This window comes from Microplitis mediator, chromosome 2 (assembly GCF_029852145.1).
Source record: "Microplitis mediator isolate UGA2020A chromosome 2, iyMicMedi2.1, whole genome shotgun sequence".
Taxonomy (NCBI): Eukaryota; Metazoa; Arthropoda; class Insecta; order Hymenoptera; family Braconidae; genus Microplitis; species Microplitis mediator.
Genome location: NC_079970.1, coordinates 22,453,406 through 22,466,602, shown reverse-complemented (window position 1 = coordinate 22,466,602; position 13,197 = coordinate 22,453,406). Strand labels below are relative to the sequence as shown.

At 30.5% G+C, this 13,197-nt stretch overlaps 1 protein-coding gene across 1 annotated transcript; it reads left to right on the top strand.

Moving 5' to 3' along the window:
• Positions 1–266: 266 nt before the first annotated feature.
• On the top strand, positions 267–13,172 carry LOC130678587 (biotin--protein ligase). Its single transcript, XM_057485904.1, has 17 exons — positions 267–570; positions 646–877; positions 952–1,091; positions 2,280–2,450; positions 2,523–2,676; positions 2,782–2,847; positions 3,879–4,076; positions 4,137–4,467; positions 6,226–6,357; positions 6,422–6,748; positions 8,649–8,997; positions 9,231–9,413; positions 9,475–9,607; positions 9,677–9,837; positions 10,954–11,068; positions 11,268–11,481; positions 11,572–13,172. The coding sequence occupies exons 2-17, from the start codon at positions 709–711 to the stop codon at positions 11,741–11,743; spliced, it is 3,015 nt and encodes a 1,004-aa protein (XP_057341887.1). The 5' UTR covers positions 267–570; positions 646–708; the 3' UTR covers positions 11,744–13,172.
• The last annotated feature ends 25 nt before the right edge of the window (positions 13,173–13,197 follow it).

The following is a 13,197-nucleotide window of genomic DNA, read 5'->3' as shown; positions in this document are numbered from 1 at the left end:
ATTTTATTTTTTTAATTTTTTGTAATTTATTTGTTGAAAAAAAAAATCCGAAAATTTTTAATTGTCTGCTAACTGCAGGATCATATCAAAAAACACAATCGAGAATTTACTAGTGACTTGATAATTAAAAACACTTAAATTTTCAGATACCTGCTGCTTGTCTGCCCGGGAAATTTAAAAAACTGGCATGAAATTTAAAACTCGCTGGGGTCCATTTCTGATAATAAAATTCTTTGAATTTTATTACAGATGTCGCAGGTCGTTAGTTTCTTGTTGATTTATCGCTGATTTGCGACACACGACACGAGACATGACCACATACTAATTTGCGTATCAAGTATAAATATATATATACATATAAATATAACTAAAACTTAAAACTCCAAGTGGTTCACTGACATTTAACAATCAATTGAACAATAACGTCTTTTTAATCAATAAATAAATTAATCAACAATAAAAACTCTACAACAATTCAAAGTCTTAGTCTAATTGTTATGTCATAATACAATACAACAAACAAACTAAAAATGCACTGTCACATCCAGAAGAATCTAAATTTATAAACAAGTAAGCTTATAAACCCGATAAATGTCAAAATAAATTTACTGGATAATTAATTCTTATTAATTAAATTTTTTTCAGGAGTTGACAAAATTCCAGTGATTTAATCTCGATAAATAATTAATAAATAAATAAATATAAGTCATGTTATTAACATTATTCTACATGATATCAACCTGGGTACAAGCATGGAGACTGACGTCTTTGAGAACACGTCTATTGACTGCACTTAATAATAATAATAATTTACAAACTGATAATATAAAACCTTCTATAATGTTTTATATAAAATCTCCAGATATTTCTAAAGATGGTTTAAATTTTTCATTTCTTTCTAAATAATTATCAATTTTATTCGGTAATTTTATTGATTTTATTTAATTGCAGATGTAAATTTTAAACAGACTGGAAGTGTGATCTGTCAAGATTTACTTACGTCACATTTATGTTCAAATAAAAATATTGCCAAACTTCATGACCTTATTTGGAGCCATGGTGATAAAAGACTATGTAGTATTTATCCTCAGGTAATTTTATTTATTTATTTACCTGATAGCCAAATTGGCAGCAATTTTCTGCAGCAGTTGGCCGCAAAAATTGATATTTCTATGAGTTGATGGCAACTTTTTGAGAAATTTGGTGGGAAAAGTTGACAGAAGGTTGCCTTCAATTTTATCGGAAAGTTGTTATCAAATTGTAGCAGAAGATTGTCGCCAATTTTCTGGGAAAGTTGTCAAGTTAATTGCAACTAATGTACAATTTTCTGATTAGAAACTCAGGCTATCAGAGTACAGTTGCCTGAGGGTTTCATATCAACTGATCCCATCGATTGGGACATCATTTATTTTTATTTATTTATTTATTTATTTATTAATACTTATTTATAAATAATTACATACATTGTGAAAATAAGTATAAATAACGACATTCTAATTAGAAAATTTTCTAACTCCATTTCAGAAAATCCTCCATTTATACAAAAAAAATAAAGTAATTTAAAAATTCCATATCTAGTAAATATATAATATTTTTTCTTACTAGTACTATCTGAAAATTGCACAGAATCAGATACTAAATAAATTAAGTTAGACAATTTGCTAATTAGAACGTCGATAATATTGACTCTAGGAAGGAAAAAAAAATCTTCAGGGCCATTTACCAAAAGGTAGATAAATACATCAGCAAAATTAATTGAATAATACGGATTTACATTTTTTAATTATTTTTCTCTAATTTCATTAAATATTTATAACATAAATTCTCATAAATAATCAAATTCTCAGCTGATGTTATATTTTTAGCCAGCAAATTCCATACTCGTTATCAGAAATGACTGATAATAATTATTATGACATGACGGTACCCAGAGATAGTTTTGTCTAGTTCTGTAACAATTAAATCGAAGACAATTCAACCGAACGACATTTCAACTAAAAATAACCTGGACCCCCTTATTTAGGTGCCCTCTTATCAGGGATTTTTTGTCAGTTGAAATGTCGCTAGGTTGAACTGTCTTCGGTTTAATAGTCGCAGCACCGTTTTGTTTTGTCTATTATTTAGTAAGTTGTCATAAGATTACTTATGTGGTCCCACTTGTGGTGAGATAAAATTGCTGGGATCAGTTGAGGGAACGCCATTGCATCCCTAGGGTGAAAGTTAGACAGATTGACAGTATAATTAATTGTAATTACATTGATAATAATTTAATTTAACAGCAAAAAATAGAAGTAAGTGAATGGTTACTTTATCCATTTGGTAAAACAAATTTTCCCTTGACTATGGATAATTGTAATCAAACAAGACTAGCTGATGATTCAAAAATATATTTATTAATTGAGGCTGATGTTGAAAACTTTAATCCCCATGCATTTGCCAGAGCTATCAAGGTAAGAATTATTTAAATTAATTTAATTATTCAATGACATAAAGCATTTTTTAAATTTCTATTACTTATTTAGTTAGAAGATTATGGATTATTATTGTCATGGACCGTTGATAAATTATTTGCCGCTATTATGGAAAGTGACATTGATCACATAAGTAAATTATCTATTGCACTAATGCAAGGCCCGTGCTTTATTAACAATGGATTAATACTCACGCGTATTGAATGTAATTTTGCTTTTACTTTCACTAATATCTTTTATTATCTATCTATCGATCAATCAATTAATTAATTAATTATCACTAATTATATATACTATTATTTTATTTTAGCCGTTGAAGTTACAGGAAAACCCTGCAGCTATAATTTAAATCGATCGACTTCTTTACGAGATAAAAGTAATTAGTTTTAATAATACATTCAATTAAGGGGGAAAAGGGTCTGAGGTACAAACAAAAGAGGATATTTTTTTTTCAGAGTATCTTCGTTATGAAAATTCTTAAAATTTGTGACATTATTAAGCATCATTCCAAGAATATTCTCCTAAATTTTCATAAAAAAATATTGGAAAATAAGCCAGTGGTAGTGGGGAGAGACGAGTCACCTCAAAAAAAGAAGTTTCCATGCCGTAGACAGGATAACTCATGACTGCCTCATCTGAAATCAAAAAACCAAAAAGATTTCTTTAGTACTTAAGTTTATCTTGAATTTAAACGAAGGAATAAACAAAATATTTATTTTTGAATTTTTGGTAGAGGTGCAATCAAAGAACTCTGATTTTTGCCAACAATTCTTCCTTTTGTTTAATCAAAAAATAAGTAGTTATTGAAAAAAAAATCCTTCGTTCAAATCCCAGATAAACTTGTGTACTAAAGAAATCTTTTTGGTTTTTTGATTTCAGATAACAGGGGTTCGCACTTTTCTCTCTATTACACTCTAACCCACGAACGGTACTATCTTTGTTGCACTTGTACAGTAAATGGAAACTTTGACCGAGTTTTTCTCTGAAACAAACGAACATTATCAAACAATTAATGCGCACTTCGCTAGATTAGACAGTAATCCATCAAAGTGCGGTCTGTGTTTTGAATTGAGAGATTTTGTTTTCGAAAAAGACCCAGCCGAAAATATCTGACAACCCCTGATAAGGCAGTCATGACTTATCCTGCCTATGGCATAAAGACTTTTTTTTTTTTTAAAGTGACTCGTCTCTCCCCACTACCTCTGGCTTATTTTTCAATATTTTTTTATGAAAATTTAGGAGAATATTTTTGAAATGATGCTTAATAATGTCACAAATTTTAAGAATTTTAATAACGAAGGTACTCTGAAAAAAAAATCACAAATATATCCTCTTTTTTTTGTATCTCAGACCCCTTTCCTTCCTTAATTAATTAATTTATTAATTAATCAATTTATTTAATTATAGAATTAGTTGGAAAAGCGCAATGGGAAGCTCATATAAAAACACTTAAATTATTTAGCAGTACAGCGCGTCATGTGTCGCAACAAAATGAATCATTTGAAGTCGACGATTTACCCGGTACTATTGTGTCCCCAGGAAGTCGCTCGCTGTCATTACAAATGCCGACTGTTTTAGAAATAAATTATCAACATGACACTCTAGGTAAATATCTAACAACTAAAACTGCTAATTGTAATTATCTACTAAATTATTTTATATCAGGCGACTTCCAACCAGACGACAGTACGTCGGTACCATCGACGCCCCCGCCGACTCCTGCATCCGCGAGCTTGATGGACCGCGGAGACTTGGAACGTCAAAATTTGTTGATGTCCGAAAACGCGAGCTTTAGCCGTAACTCGGCTACTCCAGACCGGCTGTCTAGTGGAGGGAATTCAAATAATTCTTCGACGCAGAACATCAATGACATTGAACCAAAGATAGAAACCAAATCAAGCGCTTCAACTTCAAATGCAAACATATGCGAGAGAATATTGCCAAAGACTTTCAAAGGAGATCCTTCAGATACGTCGTGCACAAATCGTGCTGAAAAGTAAATTATTTTTCACAACGCATGCTCGAAAAATGTCAGATTATGTTTGTGTAGGTGGCGCTTTATAATTATAGGCAACGCACACGGTAATAATCTCTTGTCGTACTAGTTTCGAAAGAGTTCTTTTAAAATTACAGTCGAATCGCGTTATGAGTCCGCCGACTTATATTTCTTGGAAGACTTCTCCCTCTATGACTACAAAAATAATCATGTACAAACTCACACGCTTGCAAAGTAACGCGATTCGACTATAATAGTGAGGATATGAAAAATAAATTAACATTGAAAATCGTGAAAGTTGATTTCAGTTTAAAATTCATTTATTTTTCTATCAATTGTTACAATGGCACATATATAAAAATTTAATGATATCGTGTTTGGCGTATAAAAATTTTTTTTGTAACTCATAATCAAAATGTACGAAATTTAACGCCAATAGTCGACAGATAAAAATATTAGGTATGGAAAGCGCATAATTAAAATATTTAGTCTTTCGAGTTGTGACGTCATAGTGCAAAAAATATTATTTTTAATTGCATGTTTTATAGATAGCGTGCAAAAAACATTGAACTCGATCATTGAATCTTATTGAGACAAAATTTTTGATACATATTAACAAGTGCCCTTTATTACCTGCCGTCTATAGACACTCAGTGGTGTACTTCTCAAATATTTCTTACAAAAACTAATGCAATTACGTATAAAACATTCGTAATCAAGGTTCCACCATGACGAAATCTCTCCAGGACAAAATCTGTTAAACACGATCTCTATAAACGAGATAAAAATCTATGTAATTATAATGATTTCTACACTTACGATTGGAATCGTATTCAGGTTTTTTTTCTCATTTTATGTATATCATAAATAAATAGAATGTGTTACACACATGTATGAAATCATGGGAAATTCCCAGCCCAAATTTGACATCATCGTCAATTGCAAGAACTTGACGTAAACTTACTGTGACGTTAATCAAAATCATTGAACGTAAAATTTTTGAAGTGATAGTATGGCCATCAGGGATTGGACTGATAAAAATAATTTTAGAAATTTTATCCTGGAGAGATTTTGTCAGGAAATTTTGTCCAGACAGATAAAGTCGTGTTACCCGTGATCAAACCACTGGAATCAAGACAAGAAAATAAACAATAAAAAAATACAACAGTATCTGGCACGTGGTCCAATTGAGATATCCAATAGGGAAAAAAAAAATGCCCGTGTGTTGATAATCGCCACAACTGGGTCCTATAAACAATCCTAGATATATAAACTACTATTTTTTAATCTTAAAGTATAAAAATAAATGACTTGTCCATAAAAAGTACATCGATTACAAAAAAAATGTATACGCGTCTATGTTTTTTCAATAGCGTCTTTAGGATACCATCCATTATGACCTCGGTGACGCGATATATTTACTACGACTTCCATCTAAACGGACTTTACTCCCGTTGTTTTTAATAAAAATATTTTGAATATCCCATGGGTCCCTCGCTGACCTTTTTGCCTATCGGTCCCTAGATGTCTAACGTTTGCGCAACACTAGATAAATAACAAGCTGTTTTTCAAGCATTTCTACAAAACTAGCGTAGCAACAGATACAGAAACACTTGTGCTGATAAACTTACCGGGCACGTGTTTAAAATTTGTACGCAGTAACTTTTTATATTCACTCGTCCAAAATGTATAAAATACTACTATTGCATTCTTACTTCAATAAGTAAAATTTATTTAACAACCTGTCATTATTTACAGGTACTCAGTAAAAAAAAATCTTCCGAATTATCCAGGAAATACCAAACCGCCGAATGTTTTAATTTATGCAGACTCTTCTCTAGCGAGTGATAATATTGAGCGCGTCTTGAAGCAGACATTAAACAAAGACAAGTAAGTATCTACTATTTTTCTTAAATAATTAGTATAATATATATAACATATACTTTTTCTTTAGATATGTTATTTATAAATTGTCCTCTGAAGATGCGCGTCGTGATGTTTGGAGAGATCAAGCGAATTTAGTAGTAGTGTGTGGTAATGTTGACTGTGAAATAGCTTCCCAATTAGTTGACTACATTGTTGAGGGTGGAAAATTATTAGCATTGTGTTCCGACGCATTGCATACACTACTGCCGTCATTCAAAACCGCCGAGGTACGGGAGCATGAGCTAGTGCGTTTCTCTTACGGTAAATGGAAAAATGTTCAGATGATGCATCACATATTTTGTTACCAAGCTTCGCCAGTTAAATCAAGATTTTCTCAAGACCATGAGGATGTCAAGTAAAATTTATCATATATTTATTTAAACTTTTATTTCAAATAATTAGCCAGTCACCATGACCGAGAGGTAAGCAGGCTTTGGTGACGGTGTTTTTTGTTATTTTTCACCGCTAGTATAGACAACAGAATTTGTTATTAAGAGACACAACAGTTTTTATCACAAATTTAATCAGAAACTTTCATCATAATTTTGTTTTATCAAAGACTTTATTAATGTAAGCAGCTCCAAACATAGAGACCGACATTAAAACACTCCCTGGTGGAAATTTTTCGGACTTTTCTCTGAAAAAATCTATAGAACTTTAGATCTGAGTTTTGCAGAGAAAATTCCGAAAAATTTTCACCAGGGCTGCTAAGTAACAGGGGCAGATTGCCATGTTTACTCAGAACCTAACTACCTCGTACCAACTTTATTCAAAAATCGTTAGCCCTAATAGCTCAGCTCAAAAATTTCTTGATTCTAAGATTTCTTTACTCCATTACATCATTATTCCAAGACAACTCTACACAAATTTCTGAGAAAAAGAAAGCATTTTCCTGCTTACTGAGTTGTTTACTTTTTCTCAAAAGTTTGGGTAGAGTTGTCTTGGAATAATGATGTAATGGAGTAAAAAAATCTTAGGGCTAACGATTTTTGAATAAAGTTGGTACGAGGTAGTTAGGTTCTGAGTAAACATGACAATCTGCCGTAACAGGCAGTGTTTAAGTTTAAGTTTTGTTTGCAGCCTTACTATGAGTATAAAGATGTATTTTTTATGATAATGCAAATAAACTTTATTTCTAAAAAAAAAGGTACCCAAGTAGCAAAGAGACAACTTTAAGATGTCAAAGATGTTTTTCAAAAGGACAAGACAAATTTTTTTTAGATAAATATAAATGTGTCGTCTTTTAAGCAGATATTTTATCGGTGATGAATTTCTGATCGTTTTGTCACCATTTTGATGCCTTATTGATATGTCAAAAAAAGTCTGAAAACTGACATCTTATAGATGTCTCAAAGTCAAGTCTGCTACTTGACTTACCGCTCGAACTTGGTAACTGGCCAAATATGGGTGCGAATCTCTGAGATTCGGCCTACGGATCTTACAAAAAACCCCAAAGTTCCAACGTACTACTGGCCATGTTCAGAAAACACTCTGGGAAGTGATAAATATCCAACCAGATGGTTAGTAAATGAAAAGTCACGTGGGTTAATTAAAATTTCATTTACCTTCTCCGTAGTATTGTTTTTTTGGTTCGACTAGATAATAGCCCTGATTCGAAAATACGATTCGTGAGGATTAAAAATGTTTTAATCGTTTTGAATCCTCATAAATCCTCAATTGATGATTAAAGAGGATTAAGAACGATTAAATTTTTAATCATTTTGAATCGTTTTTAATCTTCATGCAGGACCAGAACAAAATCCTCATTAATTGTTTTTAATCGTGAAATAATTGATCATTATTTGAGAATTAGAGACGATTACATGTGAAAAACCATGAGGATTATGACGATTAAAAACGATTAATGAGGATTAATTTTTAATCGTTTTCAATCCTCACGAATCGTATTTTCTAATCAGGGAGGGTAGAGGTACCGTTTTTGGCCACTTTAGGGCCAATTTTGTACACTAGAAAAATAAAAATAAAATAATTTGTAAAAGACACAATGACATAATTAATTTTCTAAATTTTATCAGATACTTTTATCACACTATTGCATTTTTTTTTCATTAATTAAAAAAAAGTATTAAATGTCCACCGGCTGCCAATGCTACTTCTACCCTATTTGCAAATGTAGAAGTTGCATCTTTCTCTTCCAGTGTAAATTTCTGAACATGCCTCCAAGAGTTTAAAGCCGCTAATGACCCCAGCAATTAAAAAGCGACCTCAAATAAAAACAATTAAAATTATTTCAGAGTTACTCCAGTGACTCCCGTGTCTTCGAGTGTTAAAGACAAGCAGGGAAAAACTCACACATTCCAAGTACGAGTACTCGGAGCCGAGGAAACATGGCATACACCCAGCATTGTCCTGGCAGACCTACCCAGCACTGGGGGAAAAGCATTATTCTCCCAAATTCACCTCGAGGCAGATCCATCTCAGTACGAAATGGAAGAAACAAAATTCCGCGCATTGAAAGAAAGCAATTCCGCGCGTCTTGAAATACTGTCCGATTTACTTGGCTCTCATCTGGGTATCGATGTCAAGCCAATTGATGCTGGAGACATTGTTTTTAATCCTGGTTTTTTTCTGGGTAGACACGAGGCTCGTATACACGCAAATTGATTATTATTTTAATTAGATTGGCATTTATTTTATTTATAAATAACAAAATATTAATACCGCACAGACATTTTTATTTTCATTAATTGTAATGCTTTTAAGTGTTATAATTAATAACTTAACACTTACAATTAGACTTTATTTAATATTATGCATCTATTTATATTATTATTATAAGTATGTAATTAATTAATTAATTGATTTTCATTAAACAGCTTAAACTGGAAATGCTGGAACGATTGAAAGAAAAAATGGAGGCAAATGATATTTTTAAAACAAATAAATTAAAGTTACAGTTTTGTAGCAATACCAATAAATTAGTACCAGCATCATCATCAGTTCTACCAATCATGTTACATCAGTGTCCTGATAACTTTTCGACAATTGAATATTTTGAGGTACCAAATTACTACTAATATATAAATTTACATTTTTTTGAATATTTATTTATTGTTTAAGAATTTAAAAACCAAAGACTTAGGACGTATTGTAATTTACGCGGATATTATGACGTCATCAATGGATGTAGTTGCCGGTTGTAAATTACATCATGGGCTGGCTGTTATCCCGCGTCAACAAACTCAGGGTCAAGGTATAAACTTGAATTATAAATTTATTTTAATTTATAATAATGATAATAATATTATTTAAATATTTATAGGCCGACATAAAAATGTTTGGCTAAGTGCTAAAGGATGCTTGATGTTTACATTACAATTACATATTCCACTTGATAGTTATCTTGGTAATCATTTATCTATTTTACAACATATTGTTGTAGTAGCTGTAGTGGCAGCAGTTAAATCAATTCCCGGTTACGAGGTACCTATTTAATTTTATTTATTCGCTGTAAAAAAATTTGCTGTGAAAATCGTCTCCGAGAACTTTACACCGTAAAAAATTGGGAGTAAATTCTAGTAAATTTTTCAAAAAATTACTCCGCATACAGAGTAAACAGAGAGTTAGTTATTTATTTAAATCCACATTCACTCTAATTTTGAGTTTCAATATTAAAATTAACTCCCGTTCGGAGTAAATTTCAATCGGAGGGGATTAAATAAATAAATAGTTACCCAGATAGCAAAATGACGTCTTGATGAGTTCTGAATGAATTCCTATTTATGATTTGGACGTCTTATCAACATCTTGAAGAAGTCTTTAAGAAGTTCTCAAGATGTCGAATGAGCCACCTAGCGAACTCAGTAAGACTTCTTTAAAAAGAGTTCTTTTTTCTGACTTCGCAAATAAAATTTCAGTATGAATTTACCATGACGTCTTTAAGGAGCTCCTAATTTTGAATTCATAAAGAAGTTTAAAAAAGAATACATTTAGTCGTCACAAAACTGACGTCTTATTTATGGAGTCTTCAAGAACTCTCAATTAAGGGTTCTTAAAAATGACACCTTCAAGAAGTCATTATAAGACTTTTTGAGGACGCCTTCAAAAAGACGTCGTAAAGCAATCATTCCGACTTGAATGCTGTCTGGGTATCCGCTTTGCATTCACTCTGGATTTACTCTACTGGTGTGAAATTTTCTTGGTGTAAAATATCAAGTTTTTAACTTTGAACACAACATGAGTGTTTTCTTTTACACCACTTGGTGTTATTTTTCAAATATTGTCCGATAATATAATCTGTAGTTAAAGATTATAAAATAACATACAGATTGTATCACTAGTATATCATTATTATTATTACTGTAGATAATTATGAAATAAAAATTAATTCCTAGTGTCGAAGTAATCAAGAATTTTAAATAAAGAACTTATACATTTACACTGTTAGTGGTGTTAACACAGTCCAAAATTTAACACCTATAGTGTTAAAAATTTTAATAGTAAATCAATCCCGGCACACCACGGACTAAAAATTTTTTACGGTTTTTATTATTAGTGTAAAATATTTAATTAACTAATTATTTATTTATTAAATTACAGGATATCGATCTCAATATTAAATGGCCTAATGATATTTATATAGGAAATAAAATAAAAATTGGCGGCCTTATTGTACCGACGCTCATTGAATCACCGCAAGCTATATGCAATATTGGTAAATATTTATTATTAATTTATTTTTTAAAAAACTAAAATTAGACGGCGGAAAAAAATTGGATGGATTAAAATATTTGTCACATTAAGTTTTGATGCTAATTAAATATTTTTCAATATTTCAGAGTAAATGATTTAATTAAACTTAAAATTTAGTTAAAAATAGGCAATTTTTTTTGTTGACTTAATTTTGTTTGCAGGTCTTGGAGTTAATTTATCGAACAGTACTCCAACAAGTTGCATTAACGATGCAATTAAAAAGTATAATGAGAAAAAAGGTACCAAATTACAGCCACTTGGGTATGAAAAATTCTTCGCTCTTGTTTTTAATCAACTTGAGTCTCTGTTGGATTCAATGCAAAATGATAACATCAATCATTTCTATCAACTTTATTATGACTACTGGCTTCACACGTAAGTTAATTTTTTCTTTTTCTATTTAATTAACATTTTAACAACAATCAGTAAAAATTAATGTATGTATTTAATTTTAAAATTTAATAGAGACACTCGGGTAAACATTTCATCAAATGGAGTAACCAAAGAAGTTAAGATACTGGGGATCGATAGCTTTGGATATTTAGAAGTTGAAAGTGCGGATGGTAAAATATTTTCAGTCCAGCCTGATGGAAACAGTTTTGATATTCTCAAAGGGCTTATTGCTCCGTCCGCGTGAAGATAATTACCATAAATAAAATACTTATACATTCAAAATAATGAGGTATCTAAAATTCAGGACAAAAAAATTAAACTTATCATAGATTCATAAATTTAATTGATCATTGACTGGAGTCATATTAAGTTGACAGCTAAATATATGTAATATACATACTAATTAATCTACGATTCATTATTCAACTGATAAAAAAATGATTCCGCGCACATTTCCATCGTTAAACAGTCGCACGATTTTTGACAAAATAATTTTAGATTTTATGAGTGTGAATGTAACAGACATCAGAAAAATTTTTATTTATTAATAAATAGAGAAAATAATTAATAAAATAAAATTTTTTAAAAATGCGCTTTTAAAAAATTTCAAATTAATAAGTGCATTTTTGTAAATATTATTTTTTAAATTATTTACTCTACTTATTTATAATTTTTTTTTTCCTTCTTGGCTATCGTCCCGGGAGGGCCACGTGCCATTTATAATTTTAAATGGCAGTGTTACAATTCTACTCACAACATCTCTACTCAAGAGAAGCAGCTACAAATCTACTCACTCACAACTTTACTTAGCCTCAATTCTACTCACAGTTTTTTTTACTCAGATTTAACTCTACTCAGTTACAACTCTACTCACGTATTTTAGCCTATCGATAAAATAGCAATTCTTTGTGAGTAGAGTTGTCGCTGAGTAAAGATGTAACTGAGTAGAGTTAAACCTGAGTAAAAAAAACTGTGAGTAGAATTGAGGCTGAGTAAAGTTGTGAGTGAGTAGATTTGTAGCTGCTTCTCTTGAGTAGAGATGTTGTGAGTAGAATTGTAACACTGCTTTTTAAATTTTAAATTTGTCTGATGTCTGCTACTTTCACACTCGTTAGATTTTTTAAATATTTTTTTCTCAAGAATTTATTGAGTGACCGTGGAATTTTTTTCCACTTCTCACTCTTGTCACTAAGAAATTTAAATTTCTCTAAAAAAAATTTTTTTATTATTTTTCAAGACTAAAAATATTAAATTTCACTTCCGTACATTTAAAAAATATTTTTGATTTTTATTTAATCGACAACTTTCAGAGCTTGAATTATAATTTCAAAAAAAAGTCAAATTGTTAATTTAGGGACTGGGTAATTAAGCATTCAATTCACTAGCTCAGTCCATTGATACAAATTCGAGTTTGCGCTTCCTCGATAATTATTTTCCATATGCAAATCAAAAAATAGATCTGAAATTTTTTTTTGTTTCATACATGTTTATCTTTTAATTAAAAAATAAAAAAAATGTAAATGAATTACAGTTAATGTGAATCTGCAATTACTCTCGTTAAAAAGTCATATTAATTAATTAACTATAACTAATCAAAATAAAGAGAAAAAATAAAATATTAAACTAAATGTAATCTATGGATGTTATCTGTTGAAATAACTATTGTTTATATCTATAAGTCTATAAATAAAAATTGTT

Bases quoted from the DNA above. Each gene is read 5' to 3' on its own strand.
- LOC130678587 (XM_057485904.1), top strand. From the start codon at position 709: ATGTTATTAACATTATTCTACATGATATCAACCTGGGTACAAGCATGG. The intron at 6,749-8,648 runs GTAAAATTTATC...AAATTATTTCAG, and splicing joins CAAGACCATGAGGATGTCAA to AGTTACTCCAGTGACTCCCG. The intron at 9,414-9,474 runs GTACCAAATTAC...TTATTGTTTAAG, and splicing joins CGACAATTGAATATTTTGAG to AATTTAAAAACCAAAGACTT.